At 42.7% G+C, this 19,733-nt stretch overlaps 1 protein-coding gene across 8 annotated transcripts in view; it reads right to left on the bottom strand.

Annotated features, from left to right (window-relative positions):
- Positions 1–300: 300 nt before the first annotated feature.
- Positions 301–19,733, bottom strand: part of ptgr2 (prostaglandin reductase 2) — a 36,333-nt gene continuing 16,900 nt past the window's right edge. For 7 of the 8 annotated variants that reach the window (XM_048599630.1, XM_048599633.1, XM_048599629.1 and 4 more), the window contains 6 exons: positions 15,667–15,837; positions 13,934–14,143; positions 12,200–12,321; positions 10,182–10,269; positions 8,599–8,638; positions 301–685 (listed from right to left, as the gene is read on the bottom strand). In XM_048599630.1, coding sequence (XP_048455587.1) covers positions 597–685; positions 8,599–8,638; positions 10,182–10,269; positions 12,200–12,321; positions 13,934–14,143; positions 15,667–15,837 — 720 coding nt within the window. In that variant the 3' untranslated portion in view covers positions 301–596. Of the gene's footprint in view, positions 686–8,598; positions 8,639–10,181; positions 10,270–12,199; positions 12,322–13,933; positions 14,144–15,666; positions 15,838–19,733 lie in introns of those variants that run through there. The other variant, XM_048599637.1, reaches the window with a different exon arrangement.

Genomic DNA, 19,733 nt, shown 5'->3' with positions numbered 1-19,733 from the left:
GGTCTAGCCAGCGATGCCCTCATCCCACAAATGAATATATTAAAAAGCTCAAGGTGTGTTGCTTGGAAGAAACAACTGTCATTTATAACAGGTAACATTCCAGAAACCGAAAAGGCTTCTCTCCCTACACTGACCAAACCAATGTTTCCAAAAACAATGTGTTACTTCAAGTAATCCTCATCGTCCCACAGTCCAGCAAGGTTCCACAAAACAGGCAGCACTTTTTATAAAGGAGGAAAACCTAACTGTTCTATTTCAAGTTTGCAAAATATTGATATTCACCACTCCAACATGGAATAATCAAACTGTTCACAAGGGTTTTATTTTGGTGTGAACTAGTTTTCTACATGTACATCTAAACAGCAGGTAGGATCCAGTGAAGGTGCATGCCAGAGAAGGGTAGGCTGAACCTAACCCAAACTGCATCCATTGGTGGTGCATCATCAAGTTTCTCTCCTTGCCAGCTATTCAACGACAAAGCAGAGAGAAACCATCAGTGTCTTAATTTCATTACAGAGTCAGGCCAACAATGGCACTGCCAGCCACAACTGCAACAATAGTTGTGGTGTCCTTCAACATGCCAGGTGCTGGGTTCATCAGGGTGACTGGGCACTTTTATTACCATCAGAGACCAGGACAATCTGTTTCCCAATGTTTCCTCCTTTCATCATGGACTGAAAGGCAGCTGCAAGAGAAGAATAGTGAGTTTTACACAATTATAAGAGTTTGGAGAGGAAAGGTGAACTATCCTGAAGAGTTAGTATCCTCAACTGTCTCATAACAAACAAGACCAACAATGCTATTGATTCAGTACAGGCTCCATCTCGTGCTGATACAGCATTTGCAACAGAGTCATATTTTAGGGCACCAGATTTTGTGTAATTTGAATTGGTCCCAGGGATAAGGTATTCCAATGAAGAAACTGGATTGTTAGTCTTATGCCAGAGAAGGTTAAGAGAAAGTTTAAGACAAGCATTCAGTATTACAAGGGATAATGCCAGTGTTTCCTCTGGCAACAGATTCAGTTAACCACAAGACACAGATTGAAGCAATTGGCAGAAGACCCAGAGGAAGGAAGAGAATTTTTTTGACATTAAATTGTTGTGATCTGGAAGGTGTTCCTAAAAGAGATTCGAGAGGAACTTTCAAAATTCAAAAGGAAGGGAAAACAAAACTGCAGAATTGTATGGAAACATCAGCAAATTCAGACTAATTGTTTGGTTCTTTTGAGTAGCTGGAACAGGCACACTGGGCTGAATAGACTCCTGCAGTTTTTCGATTCTTTAATCCACCTGTATGACCCACAGACAAGAGTTGGCAGCCTCTGAATCTGTATTGGCATGGATTGCTGATTGGTTTACACACAGAAGACTGAGAGTCAGGATTAATGTGTCTTTTTCAGGTTAGAAAGTTCTAACTAAGTGGAGTGCCACAAGGATCTTGGGCCTCAATTATTTTCAATCTATTATTGATTTGGAGGATGAGCAGAGTATAATGTATCCAAATTTACTGATGATGGAAACGTAGGTGGGAGGATATGTTGTGATGACATAAGGAATTGGGGGATTTTAATTTTCCAAACATTGGCTGGGACGAGACTGGTGTTAAAGGTTTGGATGGTGAGGAATTTTTTAAATGTTCAAGAACGTTTTTATCAACATGTAAATGTTCCTCCTGGAGAAGGAACAAAACTTGACCTTCTCTTAGAAAATGAGGCAGGCAAGTAACTGATGTGTTAGTAGGGGAACACTTTGGGACTAATGATCATAATTCTATTAGTAGGATAAGCCTTCCATAAAAGTTAAAGTTCTTAATTGGAGCAAGGCAAATTTTAACGGTATGAGACAAGAACTTTCAAAAGTCGATTGGAGTAGACTGTTCACAGGTAAAAGGACGACAGACAAGTGGGAGACTTTCAAATGTGTAGTAACAAGAGTTCAGAGAAACAAATGTTCCAGTTAAAGTGAAAGGTAAAGTGGTAAGATTAGGGAACAATGGATGAATAAAGATATTGAGGTTCTAGTCAAGAATAAAAAGGATTAGACAACTGTATAACAAGAGTATAAAGAGTGTAAGGGTATTCTTAAGAGGGAAATCAGGAAGGCAAAGAGGGGATATGAGATTGCCTTGGCAGATTAGGTTAAGGATAATCCAAGGAGATGATGCAAGTACATTAAAAGAGCAACTAGAGAAACAGTAGAACCCTTAAACGTTAACAAGATCATCTTTGTGTTGAATCTTAGGAGATGGGAGAGATATTAAATGAACATTTCATGTCAGTTTTTACTTTGGAGAAAGAAAGAGGCTAGAGAACTCCGAGAAATAAATATTGATGTTTTGAAAACAGTTCACATTACAGAAGAGGAAGTGCTGGAGGTCTTAGAAAACATAAACGTGGATAAATCTCCGGGACCCCCAGCATGTTGTGGGGGGAGGACATTGTGGGGCGCCAAGCAGAAACATGTATATCATCTATAACAGTGGGTGAGGTGCTGGAGGACTGGAAGGTGGCTAATGTGTGTTTATTTAAGAAAGGCTGTAAGGAGAAGCTTGGGAACTATAGACCATCTGACATTGGTGGTGGGTAAGTTGAAGTTGATTCTGAAAGATAGGATTTACATGCATTTGCAGAGGTAGGGACTAATTAGGGATAGTCAGCATAGTTTTGTGTGAGGGAAATCATGTCTCACAATGTTGAGTTTTTGAGAAAGTAACCAAAAAGATTAATGGGGGCAGAGTGGTAGATGTTGTTTACTTGGACTTTACTAAAGTCTTTGATAAAGGTATCTGCATGATAGACTAATTAGAAGTTAGATAACGTAGGATTCAGGATGAGCTTGCCAATTGGATATAAAATTGGTTCGACGGTAGGAGGTGGTGGTGGAGGGTTGTTTCTCATACAAGAGGTCTGTGACCACCAGTGTTCTAAAGAGATGGGTACTGGGTCCACTTTTGTTTATCATTTTTATAAAAATGATTTGGATGAGAATATAGGAGGCATGATAAGTAGGTTAGCAGATGACACCGAATTGGTGGTAAAGTCAACAGTGAAGAAGGTGAGATAACAAGGTGTAGAGCTGGATGAACACAGCAGGCCAAGCAGCATCAGAGGAGCAGGAAGGCTGACGTTTCGGGCCTAGACCCTTCTTCAGAAATCAGATTTCTACACCTTGTTATCTCAGATTCTCCAGCATCTGCAGTTCCTGCTATCAGTGAAGAAGGTGATCTAAAATTACAGAGAGATCTTGATCAATTGGGTCAGTGGGCTGATGGAGTTTAATTTGGATAAATGTGAGGTATTGCATTTTGGTAAAACAAACAAGAGCAAGCCTTACTCAATTAATGGTAAGGCCTTAGGTAGTGTTGTAGAACAGATAGGCTGAGGGTCCAGGTATATAATTCTTTGGAATTTGCATCACAGGTAAACAGGGTAGTTAAGACGACATTTAGCACGCTTGCTCCCATTGCTCAGGCCATTGCGTATAAGAGTTGGGATGTCATACAGTCCTTTGGTGAGGCCTGTTCTGGAGTGCTGTGTCCAGTCTGGTCACCCTGTTACAGGAACGATATTATTAAGCTGGAGTGTTTTCAGGAAAGATTTACCAGAAATTGCCAGGAATGGAGGGTTTGAGTTATAAAAATAGGCTGGGACTTTTTTCACTGCAGCATAGAAGGTTGCAGGGTGACCTTGTAGAGATTTATAAAATCATGAGGGGTATAGATAAGGTAAAGGTGTTCAAAACTAGAGGCATTTTTTAAGGTGAGAGGAGAAAGATTTGAAAAGGACATCAGAGGCAACTTTTTCTTTTACAAACCATTCTGTGTGTATGTGGAATGAAGTGCCAGAGGTAGTGTTGGATGCAGGTACAGTTACAACATTTAAAAGACATTTGGATAAGTACTTTAATAGGGAAGGTGTGGAGGGGATATAAGCCAAATGCAGGCAAGTGGGACTGGTTTAGTTTGGTAACATGGTCAGCATGATAAGTTGGACCAAAGAGTCTGTTTCCATCCTGTATGACTCTGAGTTTGTAAGGGGATATAGGTAGGTTGAGTGAGCAGGCAAAAACATGGCAAATGGAGTTTAATATAGGAAAGTGTGAGGTCATGCACTTTGATTGAAGTATCAAAAGACAGACTATTATTTAAATGAAGAGAGACTCCAAAACAAAATGTGCAACACAGACGGATCTGGGTATTTTTAATGCATCAAGGAATTAAGCAGCAAAATGGATTTTGACATTTATTGCTAGGAGGTTCGGGTTTAAAAACAGTGAAGACATGTTACAATTGTAAAGAGTATTGGTAAGGCTACACCTGGAGTACATAGGAACAGAGTAGGCTATTCAGCCCCTCAACTCTGTTCCCCCCTTCAATGAAATCATGGCTGATTCCAACTCCATTTACCTCCCTACCTTTGGCCCATATTCCTTAATACATTTACTTAACATTAATCTATCACAGCTTTAAAATTAATAACTGATCCTGTATCCACTGCTATTAGTGGAACAAAATTCCAAATCTCTACCACCCTTTATACGTTGAAGCACTTCCTAACATCTCTCCTGAATGATCTGACCCTAATACTCACAGGCTGTATTCACTAGTTCTAGAATCTCCAACCAATGGAAATAGTTTATCTTTACCTACCTTGACTTCTGTTAATATCTTGAAGACTTTGATCAGATTACCCCCTATCCTTGTAAATTCTGGAGAAAACATGCCTAATTTGTTTAATCTATCCTCGTAACATAACCGCTGAAATCCATGTATCATTCTTGTAAACCTACATTATATTCCCTTCAAAGTCAATAAGCCTTCCTGAGGTCTGCTGCCCAGTTCTGCCCACGGTTCTCCAATGAGGTCTAACTGGGGTTCTGAGTAAATGCAACATAACCTCTGCATTCATGTACTTCAGTCCTCTAGATATAAAGGCTAGCATTCCATTAGCTTTCTTAATTATTTTCTGCACCTGCTTGTTGCATTTTAAGATCTGAACCCCAAATCTCTTTGGGCATCTACTGTATTTAACTGTATTCCATACAGAAAGTACCCTGACCTATCTTTTTTCATTCCAAAGTGGATAACCTCACACTTGTTACATCGAACTCCATCTGCCACAATTTTGCCCAATCACTTAGCATAAAGTTACATTGATAGACTATCATCTACAATGCTGCTTAACTTGGTGTTATCAAATTTAGACAGATGACTTTCTACACTATTATCCAGGTCATTAATAAATAATATGAATAACTGAGGCCCTAACATTGATCCTTGTAGGATACCACTAGTCACAGTACTGGAACAATGTGCAGTTTTGGTCTCTGTATTTAAGAAAGAATGTACTGGCATTGGAGGTGTTCAAAGGAGACGCACTAGGCTGATTCCTAAGATGAAGGAACAACTAAATAGGTTAGGCCTTTATTGAAATGTACAAGATTCTGAAGGGGCTTGACAAGGGTAGATATTACGAGGATGTTTCCATTAGTGGGTGAATCTCAAAACTAGGGAACATAGTTACAGAATAAGAGTGCACTCATTTAATACCGAGATGGAAAGTAATTTCTTCTGAGGGTAGCGAATGTCTGGAAATCTCTACCCCAGGGAGTTGTGGAGGCTAGATCAATGAAACTATTTAAAGGTAATTTTTTTATTTGATGGCTGAGAGGCGGCACAATAGAGGAGCTGAGGCCCGAGGCAGATCAGCCATGGTCATATTGAATGGCAGGGCTGGCTTGAGGGGCTGAATGGCATAATCCTGCTCCTATGTTCTGATATGGCGATCTAGTTTTCCCCGAAAGGTGTTGATACAATTCACTCATGTATTCCCTGTCGTAGTAAATTCCACATTCTACACAGTTACAGAAGTAAGGAGTCAACCAGTTAGACTGAGATGAGAAGAAATTTCTTCAGTGGCAGGGCTGTGAATCATTTGAAGTTTCTACCCTAGTGGGTTGTGAATGCTCAATCATTGAGAATAATTCAAGACTGAGATTGATAGATTTTGGGTACGAAGTGAATTAAGTAATAGTGCAGGCAAGTCGAGTTGAGGTGGAAGATCTTCATAGATGGTACAACAGTCTTGAGGGCCAAATGGCCTTCCCTTGCTCCCATTTCGTATTAACATTGTTAAGCTCTATGCGGTGTTTAAAAATGACAGGTGACTGTGTAAGTACGAAAGATGGATTATTAGTTTTTACCCTTAGATCCCTTTACCCCTACCCCAAATACAGAAATCCTGAATCTACCAAAATACACAGTTTTATTTAAGAATTAGGAGGATGTGGAATATGGAGCTTTTTGGACATTCTGGATTAAGAAATGGTTTTAACCTTGTGATTCACCTACCATTTACAAATAGACTTCGTAGAAGAAAGGCAAGACAAAGCTTTTGATTTTTGATAAGTTTTTTTTAAACTTTAATTGTTAAACAAACAGGTGGAAGAGGCTTGTCACTGGAGGTTTCTTAGCAACAGCCTCTGGACTACAGTTGCTATGTTTTCCAGTACACACCAAATGGGTGTCAGGCGAAGGGAAATATCTCCAAGAAGCTGACAGCAGGGCCAGCTGCAAGGTCCATCTCTATGAATTAATAAACAGACACACACACACTCGACAATTCATTGTCAGCATCATGATCTCAATGACAGGAAGCCAACTGAACTGAGAGTTCAGACCTTTTAAACCCCAGATTATCTCGGCAGAGTTGACTACGTGTAATTGTGTGCATGTTTGTGATTCACAGGACGAAGTTTAATTCCGAACTTAGCTGATAACCAGTTTTTCCACTTGTTTAAAGTACAAGTTTTATTTATTATAAATAAGCTAATTTTGAATTTATTGAAGAAACTTAGTGAAAGACTCTTGCGTTTCTGGATAACAGCATTAAAACGAAGCCAATTGACTACTTTGGTGATTAAATGAAACATTTACACCTTTGGTTAATTTGTGGAGTAGTGGGATATGATTACCAGGGACTCTTCCAATCAGAATCTGAATACCATTGACATTAATTTATCATTTCCATGCCCACTTTGCTCTTAAATTAATACCTGCCAGTATTTTATCACAGCTGTCCTCTGTATTAACTAGCTCCCCTTTCCTTGTCAATTTGGTGTCGCCCATATGTTTTGAAATCATATTGCCAATTTCCAAAGCGTTTATGTAGATGGTGAACAGTGATGTGTGAAGTTCATTTCACACCTTTTGTCAGTCTGAGTAAGTATCTTTCAGCTCCAATCAGTTTTCTGTTTATAATCAAGTTTGCTATCCAGTCAGATGCTTCTCCACCTATTCTATTCCTCTGATCTTAGAGATAAGACTAACATGCAATCTTATTGAAGATCTTTTCAAAGACGGCATATTTCAAAAGCCATCTCCCAACCTAGCCAGCTTTGGTAACTTTGATGGCAGTGCTCTGGGAACAAGGCACCTTTGACCACTCTCTTCATTCAGTGTCATCCAAGAGAAGTTGAATGAACAAAATCAATTCACTGAACTCACTACGTGATACAAAATATCTCCAATATCAATAAAATAAGTACATTATTTTTTGAAAGTAGATTTGAGGGGTTTCATACTGTCTTCACTCCAGACCAATCCAGAACCTGGAGAACAGGTTCCAAAGGGTTTTGGAATCCAGCTGTTCGTAAGGCAAGCCTGCTGTATATCTTGTCACCACCCTTTGACAATCTGTTCACTGAAGTGTTCCGTTTCTGACTGTGTGCTTTACTTTATTTAAGGAAAAATAAATTTAATCCAGAATGAACTGCCTCTGTTTTATCAGAATTGATATGTTCTGGAGACTCTGGGTTGAAAAAGAATCAACAAATCTCTACATGTTGCATTCTGTACTCTGACTCTTGTCATACTTACACAGTCGCCTGTCATTTCTAAACACAACATCCAGATATTTAATAGATATTTGTCTCATGGTCAACCTCCTGCAATTTCCTTTAATGTCAATAGTGCCCTATCTCTTTCATTCGCTTGTTTGAGCTGATCTATTCAGATGAAGACTGAACATATTTAATGTTGCTATTTGTTCCAGCTTGCCAGAATTGTATGTTACAACCCTCACTGGCAGCTGTGCAGTGCTCTGTCGCTCACAAACTTCAGCTGTTTCACGGAAATTGCCTGCTAGCAATTAAACAAAACTAAGTTCTTCAGTTAGCAACCCTGATGTTACTAGATTTCTAGATCTGTTGGATTACTGTCCTTCCAAAGGCCAACCTGCCTCTCTGTGTTTGAGTGGTCCCCAGATTCTTCAGTGTTCTGATTTAAACACTGCAGGTTGGGCCTGTATCCAGAGTTGGAATGATAGGTTGTCTTGCTGAAATGTACAGGAACCCCAGGGAATTGGAGAATGCATGCAGAAAGGTCACTTTTCCTTGTGGGAGAGACGAAAACTAAGGGTCACTATCTTAGCTGGATGAGTTGTATAGATATGCCAGTTAGAAGGTAAAGAGGGGAAGATCACAGTAGACAAAGATGGCCTAAAGTGGACTTTTCCCTGACTGGATACGTTAACACTGTTCTCTCTTCACAGACCTGCTAAGTTTCTCCAGCCATTTCAGTTTTTGCCTGTTTTCTTACCTCCAATGTTTTCCAGTCCTTTCACCACTGTCTCACGAACCTGCAGGAGAAATGTTTTAAGACAGCTGTAAACAGGTCTTGTGTAACCCGACTGTGGGCCACATTATTCAAACATCGCAGTGTCAAGTGTCAGTGCAATTGCTGGCCTTTGGTCAGGAAAATCACACTTTTTGCTTCAGTTCATATCTGCCTTTCCCCTGCCAGTTGTAGCATGGAGAGCGTCACTAATGGGCATCCAGGTAACCTGGCAGTTAAACTCCACATCCCAAAACATACATCAGTTTCTCTTCTGCACCACTGAGCGGCAGAGAGGCATTGGCTTGGGGTTGACACAGAGGCTCAAGGCTGTTAGCAGGTGACCAGTTCCTGCGGACTGTGTCTTCCTTGCCACCTACAGTTCATTCTGTCAACACAACTATGCAACAAAATAAAATAGGACCAATGGGAAGGGTGATGGTTTGGCATTGACAACCCAGGGCAGCATCTTGGTCAGATTATGCTGCACATCAAGATTATTGGATTTGCAATAACTGAACTTCACGATGAGAGTGTTGTTCACTCACACTGACACGAGAAAAGTATAATCACAATATTCAGGGTTCTTGCACTGGGAACAGAATAGTCAAATGTAGTCAGGTGCTTGTTTGCGACTGGTGTAGACTTAATGGAACAACTGTTTTTTTCTCTCTGCTATAGACCTCTATGAAACCAGGACAATCAAAACCCACCCTCTGGGAACTGGCATGAATGGCTGGCAGCTATTACTGAACCCACCTGACTCGTGACGGACAGCGCAGGGGAGGTGATAGGAGTTGGTAAAGTGAGCGATTGGAAAGGTTAAACGCCTCATTGCCCCTCCTGCCATGCCCCCTCTTCCTCGTCCTGTCTGCCCCATCATTTGCAGTGTTTTTATGCGTGATCAACCCACCAGAGCTCCGCTTGGCAGAGGTGGTGACCAATGAGCAGTAACCACTAGGTTACTGCCTATTTGTCCCAGCTTTGACATGAATTCTGATGACTAGAGAGCCAAGTTGCCAGTACAGCTATTCACTGGCTCACCTCAGGGACACAGCAGCTGAGGGAATTTCGAAGTCACACACCAATAACCCTAGGACCCTATAGCAGGAGGTTACATCTACAGTTGCCCTTTTACAAAGTGGGGATTGCATCACCTTACCATAAACACAGTCTGTTTGCCTTTTAACAGAGTCTCTATGAACTGCAGCAACAGAATTCGCAACCAAAACTACAGCTAATCTCCTAATCAAAGCAGGATTATTTTTTCAACCAAATGCAGTGAGTGGGGAATTTTTGAGTACTTGGATTTAAAGCAAACAAACGTGGAGTTTGCACATTTGTTTCCCTCCACAGTCCAAAGAGAACCCGATAGGCCAAATGAACTGCTTCCACACTATAGGGATTCTAATGATTCTGTGAAAATGCCCAGTCAGTTCCAGCAGAGTACATTATGACTGACAGGAAAGTTGCCAATCATCCCCATTCTGGCCAGGAATCTGTTTTGCATTTTAAAAAAAACACAGAAGGAATGCACAGAACAGTAAATACGCAGTTTAGTATAGTACCTTCAGCTTTCCTTCCTTTAGCCATTGGCTCAACTGGACCACACCCACATCAAACTTTTCTGTATAATTCAGCACCAGGAATCTTTCTCTGTAGGTCACAAGGGGAAGGGGATGGTGACAAGAGGAAGCAAAATCACGATTAGACCACAAAGTGTTTTACCCAACACAACGCTGTCAGCAGACACTGCCAGTGTCAGTTTAAACATGCAGACACAAAGATATCAGAACAGGATAAAAGTCTGGAGGCCCAGCGTTGCAGCTTTTCTGATACAAAACACTGCACTTGGGACTTTCCAACACAATATGAACAGCAATTAATAGAGTTGGTGTCTAAAAGCACCTGTATTATATGCACCAAGCATCTCTGCTCAACACCATCCAACCCAGCAATCATCAGAAGGACATGGACAGCCGATACATGGGAACACCTCTCCCTGCATGTTCCCCTCCAAGCCATTCACCATCCTGACTTGGAAATAGATCTTGAGAGTGACAAATGCATTCAAAGAATGAGAAACAGAATTAACCACTGCCACTCTGTCCAATCACTTGGAATTAAAAATTTCAGGAACATCTGATCCTCAGCAAGGTGGAAAATTGATGTGTATAGTAAGGAAAATGGAGCAAAGATAAAACCAGCCATCTAGGATCCCACTCTTTCTTCATTTTAAATCGAGGTGTACAAGATTATGACAGTTTTGGATATAGGGAACAAGCAAAACCCGTTCCACGTTGGGTTGATCATAAAAAGGCAAGGGGCACAGTTTTCTGCCTTTGGGTAACAGATACAAACGAAAGCAGAGGAAGAATTATTTTACACTGAATGGTAATAGCCCACGAACAGAAATAATGGATGATTTCAAAGGAAACTGAGCAGCTGCTTGAAGGAAATTGATTTGCGTGACTTCCTGCAAAAGAGGGAGGGGCATGGGTGTGACACAGGCTGGACTTGAAGGGCTGAATGGCATCTTTCTCCATTGTAATAAGTCTGTGGGCCTGGTTTTCAACTGTCTGTGGAGGTGAGAATGTGGTAATCTTGCACCCTCCAACTGATACCCCTGGAATACTTTTTGAAGAGCTCAATAGTGGGCTGGGGAGAAGGCGACTATCAAACTGTGGGCCTGTAAAACAAAAATCATGCATTCGTGCACGGCACCCAGTAAACAGAGAGCTAGTCTGAAGAATAAGTTTTGACAATAAAGATTATTGTGTCAGATCAAGTATCGTGCCTTTCAAGTGGCTGTTTGGCCACCCAACTGTGGGAACCAGCAGCCTCATCGAATAAAAAAAAAAAAAAATCGCACTTGTGGGACATGGGTGTCGCTGCTGGGCCAGTATTCATTGCCCACCCCTGGTTAGCCCTTGAGAAGGCGGTGGTGAGCTGCCTTCTTGATCCACTGCAGTCCACATGCTTTAGCTTGGTCCGCAGCTTCCTTGGAGGGAATGCTAGGGTTTTGAACCAGACTTCAGCAGGCTCTATAATGGCTGCTTCTGAGAATTGTACAGTCTGGGGTCAGTTGCAGTTTCCTGACTGCCTTCAGCAACACTAACTGGCCCAAGTGAGGCATTTCAAGATGGCACAGACAGAGTGGTACAGTCGCAGTGCGAGGTTAGGACCTGAACCTTGTTCTCTCTATCAGATTCCTGACCCCAGACTGAGGACCTTGCCCTTGGATTTGATTACACCATAGGCCCGAGTGAGAGTAGCCAATTGTGGAAAGTGGCAGTGGGGATATCGTTGGGGTTACAGCCATGCCTACTGGCAGTCAGCCAGCTCACCATCCTTCGAAAAACCAAAAAAAAATAAAAGAGTAGATGCTGGAGATCTGGAACGAATGCCAGAGAAACCCAGAGTCTGGCAGCATCTGTGAAGTGCCAGGGAAGAACTCCTTGCTGGGTGCCCTGTCTATTAATGAATCTGCAAATTGTGGCACCACCACTGTCTGAGGGCACTGCAGGAAGGTACTGAGAAAAGTATGGGGCACCCTCTGTATTGGCGAATGAAATGTTTCGCTTACCTGGTGATATTCCTCTCCTTCAGGATAGCGTCTGTGGGAGGGGGCAGCGGAGGGGGATAAGGCACGTCTTTATTGTACTGGGAGATCTGTCCACAAAGGATGATGTGGCTGTTTGGATTCATCTGGGTTGAAGAGACAGATATTGTGATACTCGGATAAAACCTAGAAAGAGTAATATTTCTTAATGGGGGCACCAGTTGCCCAAGAGAGACGGAGCAAAGACAGGGCTATGGAGTTAGGTCTCAAATCAGCCATGATCTTTTCGAACAGCAGGCTAAATAAGCTTGAGGTGTTGAATGGCTTCCTCCTGTTCCTCTGTTAAGATGGTGGACTGACAGGGTTAAACAGTGAGGGCAGCTTTCACAAAAAGGATTTGTATCCCCTTTCGGTGCTTGGGCCAAGAGCTATTTTTAAAGTAAGAGCTGGGTCATCTTGGAGAAAGGGTATTCCTTCTCCCACACCCCCCTGTCCCACCATGGAATTAAAGGGGATTGGAACTATGAACAAATGAAACTATTGCCCCACACCCCGACCAACAGCTGGGGTTTTACTGCTTAAGCATATATCACAAAACTCAGAGTCTCTGAGTGTTCCAGCACAGAATGAGGCCATTCAGCCCATCCTATCTACTCTTCAAAGGAGCGTCATTATCTAATGCAAATCTCCTACCGTTTCCCCCACATTTTTGCACACCATTTCTGTCCAGGTAACCATCAGTGCCCTCGAATGCCTCAATCAAACCCGCCTCCACCATATTTCCAGGCAATAAATTGGAGGTGTATTTTCAGTACTCCAACATTGGCTGATATACCTAGAACTGTCAAGGCTTTAACTTTTGGGAACAAAAACGAAGTTGCTGGAAAAGCTCAGCAGGTCTGGCAGCATCTGTGGAGGAGAAAACAGAGTTAACGTTTTGGGTCCGTGACCCTTCTTCAGAACTGATGGTGGCTGGGAAAATGTCAGTTTATATGCAGAAAATAGGGAGGTGTGTGGGGTAGGGAGTAAACGATAAGATAGAGCCCATAGAGAGTTGGACAGACAAAGGACTTTAAATTTTGGGATTTTGGGATTTCCTTGGACCCACGCTCAGCCTCCTTGAAACCTACCTCTATGACCAAGTGTTTGCCCACTAGTCCTTGTATTTCCCTGTGTGACTTGGTCAACTTTTTGTGCAGTGCTCCTGTGAAGGGGTTTGAAAGGTTTGACAATTTTAGAAGCATTATATAAATGCAAGTCACTGTTGCAGATGGCGCAAAGCCATGACAGCCTTCAATGTTTTTTTTGGGGGGGGTGCACGGGGGCCTGTGGAAATTTAGAGAAGTGGCTGTTCTTACTCCTGACCACACCCCCGCCACCCTGTTCGTTCACCCCAGTTACTAGGAATATCAAGGATCAGAGGCATACTGATGAGAGGTCAGGAGGAGAGTTCGGACAGTTCAACAGCACTTCAATATTTTGTGTTTGCAACTGTGGCACCAACAGGTGAGCTGCTGGAGCCAGTGTACCCAGTGGTACAGGTGCCCGCTAGGATGGCAGCCTTCACAAAATGCAGATTGGAAGGAAAGGAAAAGGTTTGCATAGTTTGAAAAGAAGAGAATAATATTCCCTTTCTTCACTGGGGAAAGAGGAATAAAGATCAGGAATAGTGATCGACATACCCTCACCCACTCAGGAATAAAAAAAAACTTAGTTACTTCCCTGCCTTCCCATTCCTTCATCCTTTGGCATCTTTACCTGACTTATAACGGTGTTGCTGATATCCCCTCCAACATTGTCAAAGTAGGTGTCCACTCCAGCTGGACAGTATTCCCGGAGCTTCTCTGCAACATTATCCTTCTTGTAGTTGATGGCTGCGTCGAAGCCGATCTCGCTGACCAAGACCTGACATTTCTGATCAGTGCCACAGATCCCAACAACTCGAGAGCACCCTTCGAGCCGACCAATCTGGGGGCACCATGACAACGTTAGACACTTTAACCAATCAACCTGCTGCCTCTGAAAACACCTAGTTATCGGAAGCTAAACGTAAGATGCAATTGCAGAATCCCATCAAACATAACGCATATTACAAGGGAACATTTTGTTCATTGATTCCAACTGATAAACACCAAGACACATAGCTTTGAGTTTACCTTGGGAGAATTTAACGACTTACTCAGTCTCACTGATCTCATTCAACATCTCCAGCGTACAGGCTATTCTCAATTTGTGTGTGCTCAAAGATAATTAATACCCTATCCATTCTATTAACATTAACAATTACACAAACAAGCCCTAACAATATCATTGACCAGACAAAAACATTTGCGTCACTTTGAAAACTTTGCATTTAAATAGCACCTCTAATGTGGGGAAATGTCCCAAGATAGGAACATAAATCAGACATACCTGACAGCTACAAGTATTAGGCTAGGCATCCAAAAATTTGGTCAAAGATCTGAGTATTAACTCAAGCCACAATCAGAAATAGATTTAGGACATGGAATCCCTACAATGTGGAAGTAGGCCATTCAGCCCATTGAGTCCACACCAACCCTCCAAACAGCATCCCACCCAAACCCAACCACCCTACCCTATCCTGATAACCCCACATTTCCTATGGCTAACCCACCTAACCTGCACATCCCTGTACACTATGAGCAATTTAGCAAGGCCAATCCACCTAACCTACATATCTTTGGACTGTGGGAGGAAACCAGAGCACCCAGAGGAAATCCATGCAGACATGGGGAGAATGTGCAACCTCCACTCTGACAGACGGTCATCCAAGGCTGGAATTGAACCCGAGTCGCTGGCACTGTGAGGCAGCGGTGCTAACCGATGAGCCACTGTGCTGCCCTGGATGATGTCCTGGATTTGTATCCCACTGGTCAAGGTAGTGCTATCCTACAGTGGTTATGTTATTAGACTACAAGTCCACGGGTCAATGATGTGTGACCAGGCTGTTAGGATTGCTGTTTGCTAATGCTGCAAGGAATTACATCAGTCAGCTCCACTCACAATACACTAGGACAGTGGGTCATAGTCATACAGCACAAAAACAGACCCTTCAGTCCAACTCGTCCAAACCAACCAGGTTTCCTAAACTGAACTAGACCCACTTGCCTGTATTTGGCCCATATCTGTCAACACCTTTCCCAGGCATGTATCTACCCAAATGTCTTTTGAATGTTGTAACTGTACCTGCATCTACCACTTCCTCTGGCAGTTCATTCAACATAAGAACCATCCTCTGGTGAAAACGTTGCACCTCAGGCCCCTTTTAAATCTTTCACCTTAAAACATGCCCCCTTGTTTTGAACTCCCCCACCCTAAGGAAAAGACCTTTGCTGTTCATTTTATTTGTGCCTCTCAAGGTTTTATAAATCTCTAAAGTCACCCCTCAACCTCCTATGCTCCAGCTTCTCCTTATAACCCAAACCCTGCAGTCCCAGCAACATTGTTTCTGAACCCTCTCCATTCCATACCTGACCCGCCAACATTCCACAGGCTCCCGCTGCGCCACTGACCACCATCGTTTGGTTGGCACCGGGTGTCACGTGCCCCTTTTCTCTCACCCCCAGCAAAGAGGTAAGACCAGGCATCCCCACTGCACCCAGGAAGTAGGAGAGGTGCCCGTCAACAAGCTGAGGGTCAAGCTAGAAGATGGGAAAAATGGCAGTGTGAAATGGAAGAAAGCAAGATCAGTCTTAACCCAACCCACACAGCCAAGCTAATGACAGTGTTTGGGTGCTACGCTGCTCTTACAGCACCTCAGCTTCATTGACTGCTGGTCATCATCATCATCCTCACATTGTTTGAGGGGAAACTTACTGTGTGCAAATTGGTGTCACTTTTCCTCCAATGGAACAGTGACTGCCATTTCACAAATACTTAATTGGCTGTAACATCCTGAAGGGATATCCTTGGTTACAAACAAACATCGCCACAGAAGTGGAGGACTGACTCTGCCTAGAGTGCAAGATTGGGCCGAATTTAGAATAAATGCCTTCACCAATCCTGTGGGACTCTGCCCAGCGATTTTGATTAAAATGACCACTGTTACATCTGCAAAGTCCATTTGCTTTGACTGGAAAGAGGAAATTAGCAAACACATACAATTATAATTGATCACATTGAGTGAAGTATTCACTTGTACACAAAGTCTGTCATTCCTATGATGCGTCATTTGTCCATTGTGGTTTCTAATCTGAGGAGGGAAGCTAGTGATAAAATCGATGTGAATAGAATTATTAAATCATTCTTCTCAATCATACAGTCACACCGCATGGAAACAGACCCTTTGGTCCAACTAGTCCACACCAACCATAATCCCAAATTAAAACTAGTCCCACCTGCCTGCTCCTGGCCCATATCCCTCAAAACCTTTCCTATTCATGAACTAACCCAAATGTCTTTTAAACATTGTAATTGTACCACTTTTTCTGGCTGTTCCCTTCGTTCCCAGCAACAACCTGGTAAATTTTTTTTGGACCTTTAGTTTAGTAATATCCTTCCTGTAACAGAGTGACTAGAACTGCACATGGTACTACAGAAGAGGCCTCACTAAAGTCCTGTACAACCCCAACACGACGCCCCAATTTTCCTTCTCCAGATACTTTCACTTGATTGAAGGAAGTATAGGGTGACTACTTCCCAATAATAAAAAAGTCTTTGATTTATCAATTTAGCAGTCACAACTTACCGTATCTGGAAAGGGGAGTCAAACTGACTATCTTTTGGCTCTTGATGCTTTTTATTGCAGTGAACAGGGCTCCTGCTTTTGTGTAGATTTGATGGTGTCTCTCAAACACTGACTCCGAAGCTGGATGGCGTCAATCACACAGTTGCTCACAGGCAGAAGGCCTTTGTCATCAATAACTGGTCACCAGTCCTTAGACCAACCAGCTACTTAAAAAGCAAAAAAATGCTGTGGATGCTGGACATCCAAAATAAAAACAGGAAGTGCTGGAGACAGGCAGTCGGTGTGACAGTATCTGTTGATCGAGATGTGGAGTTCAGAGCTGCTCTGAACAGTCATACTGGACTCGAAACGTTAACTCTGTTTTCTCTCCACAGATGCTGCCAGACCTGCTGAGTTTCTCCAGTATTCTCTATGTTTCAGACTTGGGCACAATAGTCTGGAGCTGCACACAAGGAAGGCATTATACAATTCTAATGGTGTTGGAACTTCGTACCTGGACTATAGAATGTCACATTAATGCGAGCTCTATGCTAAAAGGCTCTTTCACTTCTGGAGTGCTAAACACACAAAAAGAATGCAGAAATTCTGAAATTGGATCCTCTTAATAGCTCCCTTCATTTATCCGAACATTTCAGTAGAATACATTTCTGCTGCAATTATATAATCACCATGGCAACAACACAGCTCTTTTCTCCACGTGATGAATTATGTTATTAGGTTGTCAGCTTCTATCTTGACCGAGGTGATCACAGGGTTACAAGTCATTCCGACTTTGTAGGCTGTATCAGCACAGCAGCAAACCTTAATGAGAGCGACCCAGAACCCTCCAACCAGGAGGAGGTGCTGTTTAAACACCGCTGGTTACAGTATGGAATGCACCGATTCCAAAGGACAGTGGAAGAAGGTTCAACAACATAAAGGGTGGGGAGTAACATGACCATTTGAAGAACGATCCAATTAGTTTCACCTCCTCTTTTCCAAAGAGCTGGTACAGGGAAGAAAGGTCTCTTCTGTGCTGGCTGATTCCTTACCTGGTCTGGCCTACACGTCACTGCAGCCTCACAGCAATGGGGTCGACTTAGGGATGGGCAGTAAACGCAGGCCACGTCCCGTAAATGAATGGGGGGGGGGGGTGGGGGGGATAAAACCTACTCAGAGGATCACATTCCTATTTGAAATAATATTCTGATGTTTAAAAACTCGAAATCAGATTATTCTCAACATCTTCATTCCAATAAAAGAAGCACATTCTTCGTTTTTATCCCCAATATGGAGCACGGCATAGGAGAGGCTGTTCAGTCCCTGGAGTCTGTTCTGCCGCTCAGTAAGATCATATAGATAATGTGTTCCTGGTCTCCGTTTGCTCTAGGTCCCTCCAAACCTATATCTAACACCGTCTGTGTCTTGAACATTTGCACTGGATTCTTGACACACCTTTTGGTCAGGGAGTCATGGGGCAGCACGGTGGCTCAGTGGTTAGTACTGCGGCCTCAGCGCCTGAGACACGGGTTTGATTCCACCCTCAGGTGACTGTCAGTGTGGAGTTTGGGCGTTCTCCCTGTGTCTATGTGGGTGTCCTCCAGGTGCTCCGGTTTCCTCCCACAGTCCGAAAGATGTGCAGGTTAGATAGATTGGCCATGCTAAATTACCCCATGGTATCCAGGAATGTGCAGGCTAAGTGGGTTAGCCATGGGAAATGCAGAGTTACAGGGACAGGGTGGTGAGGTGAGAGAGTCTGAAGGTCACGGTGCATTCGATGGGCCGAATAGCCTTCTGTCACACTGGAGGGATTCCGAGAGTCTCCTGCTGCCCCTAGCTACTCAGCAAAGAGGATGCTCCAGCCATCAATCCCAAATGGTCTTGTTGTAAGTTATAACCTTTTTTGTGATTTTGTTGTAAGTTATAACGCCTTCTTCTGGACCCTCCCCTTCAGAGAAAATGTTTTTTCAAAGTACATGCTCTATTAAATCCTTTAATAATCTCAATTAGATTATCCCTTCACATCCAATACTTAAAATACTACAAGACTAGTCTATGTAACCTCTCCATGTAATTTAAGTTTAAACCCTGTGAAGGCTCTGGTGAATATCTGTTACGCTGTCCAAGGTCAATACTTCCTTCTGAAGTTCAGTGTGCAAATTTTGGACTCAGTTACTGCAGATGGAGTCTGACCAAATACCTTGACAACTGAAACACAACCTTCTCAATCTTGAATTCCAGCCCCTCTTGATACAGACCAACATTCTGGACATTTTTGGTTTAGCTTTTGTAACTGGCTCAGTTTCTCTCCATTTGAAAAATTACCTTTTTATAAAAAAATTCATTCACGGGATGAGGGCGTCGCTGGCCAGGCAGCATTTATTGCCCAGAGGGCAGTTAAGAGTCAACCACATTGCTGTGGGTCTGGAGTCACATGTAGGCCAGACCAGGTAAGGATACCAGTTTCCTTCCCTAAAGAACATTAGTGAACTAGATGGGTTTTTCCAACAATCGACAATGGACTCGTGGTCATCATTAGATTGTTAATTCCAGATATTTACTGAACTCAAATTCTACCAACTGCCGTGGCGGATTCGAACCCAGGTCCCCAGAACATTATCTCTCTGGATTAACAGTCCAGCGATAATAACACTAGGCCATTGCCTCCCCTTTGTCTTCTCTGCATCTGATGAGAATACATACTCTTCCTCAGCAACAACCAGAAGAAGAATTTATCACAATACAAAATGCCCGAATATGCAGTCTCGGAAACAATTTTAGATAAAAATTATACGCAGAATGCTACAGAAACACATACTGCATGTTTACTTATAATTCATAGGATTCATAGGATTTGGGCGATACTGGCAA

The sequence above is a fragment of the Rhincodon typus genome, chromosome 8 (genome assembly GCF_021869965.1).
Source record: "Rhincodon typus isolate 14 chromosome 8, sRhiTyp1.1, whole genome shotgun sequence".
NCBI lineage: Eukaryota > Metazoa > Chordata > Chondrichthyes > Orectolobiformes > Rhincodontidae > Rhincodon > Rhincodon typus.
The sequence above is the reverse complement of the archived record's forward strand: the minus strand, read 5'-3'. Positions and strand labels throughout refer to the sequence as shown.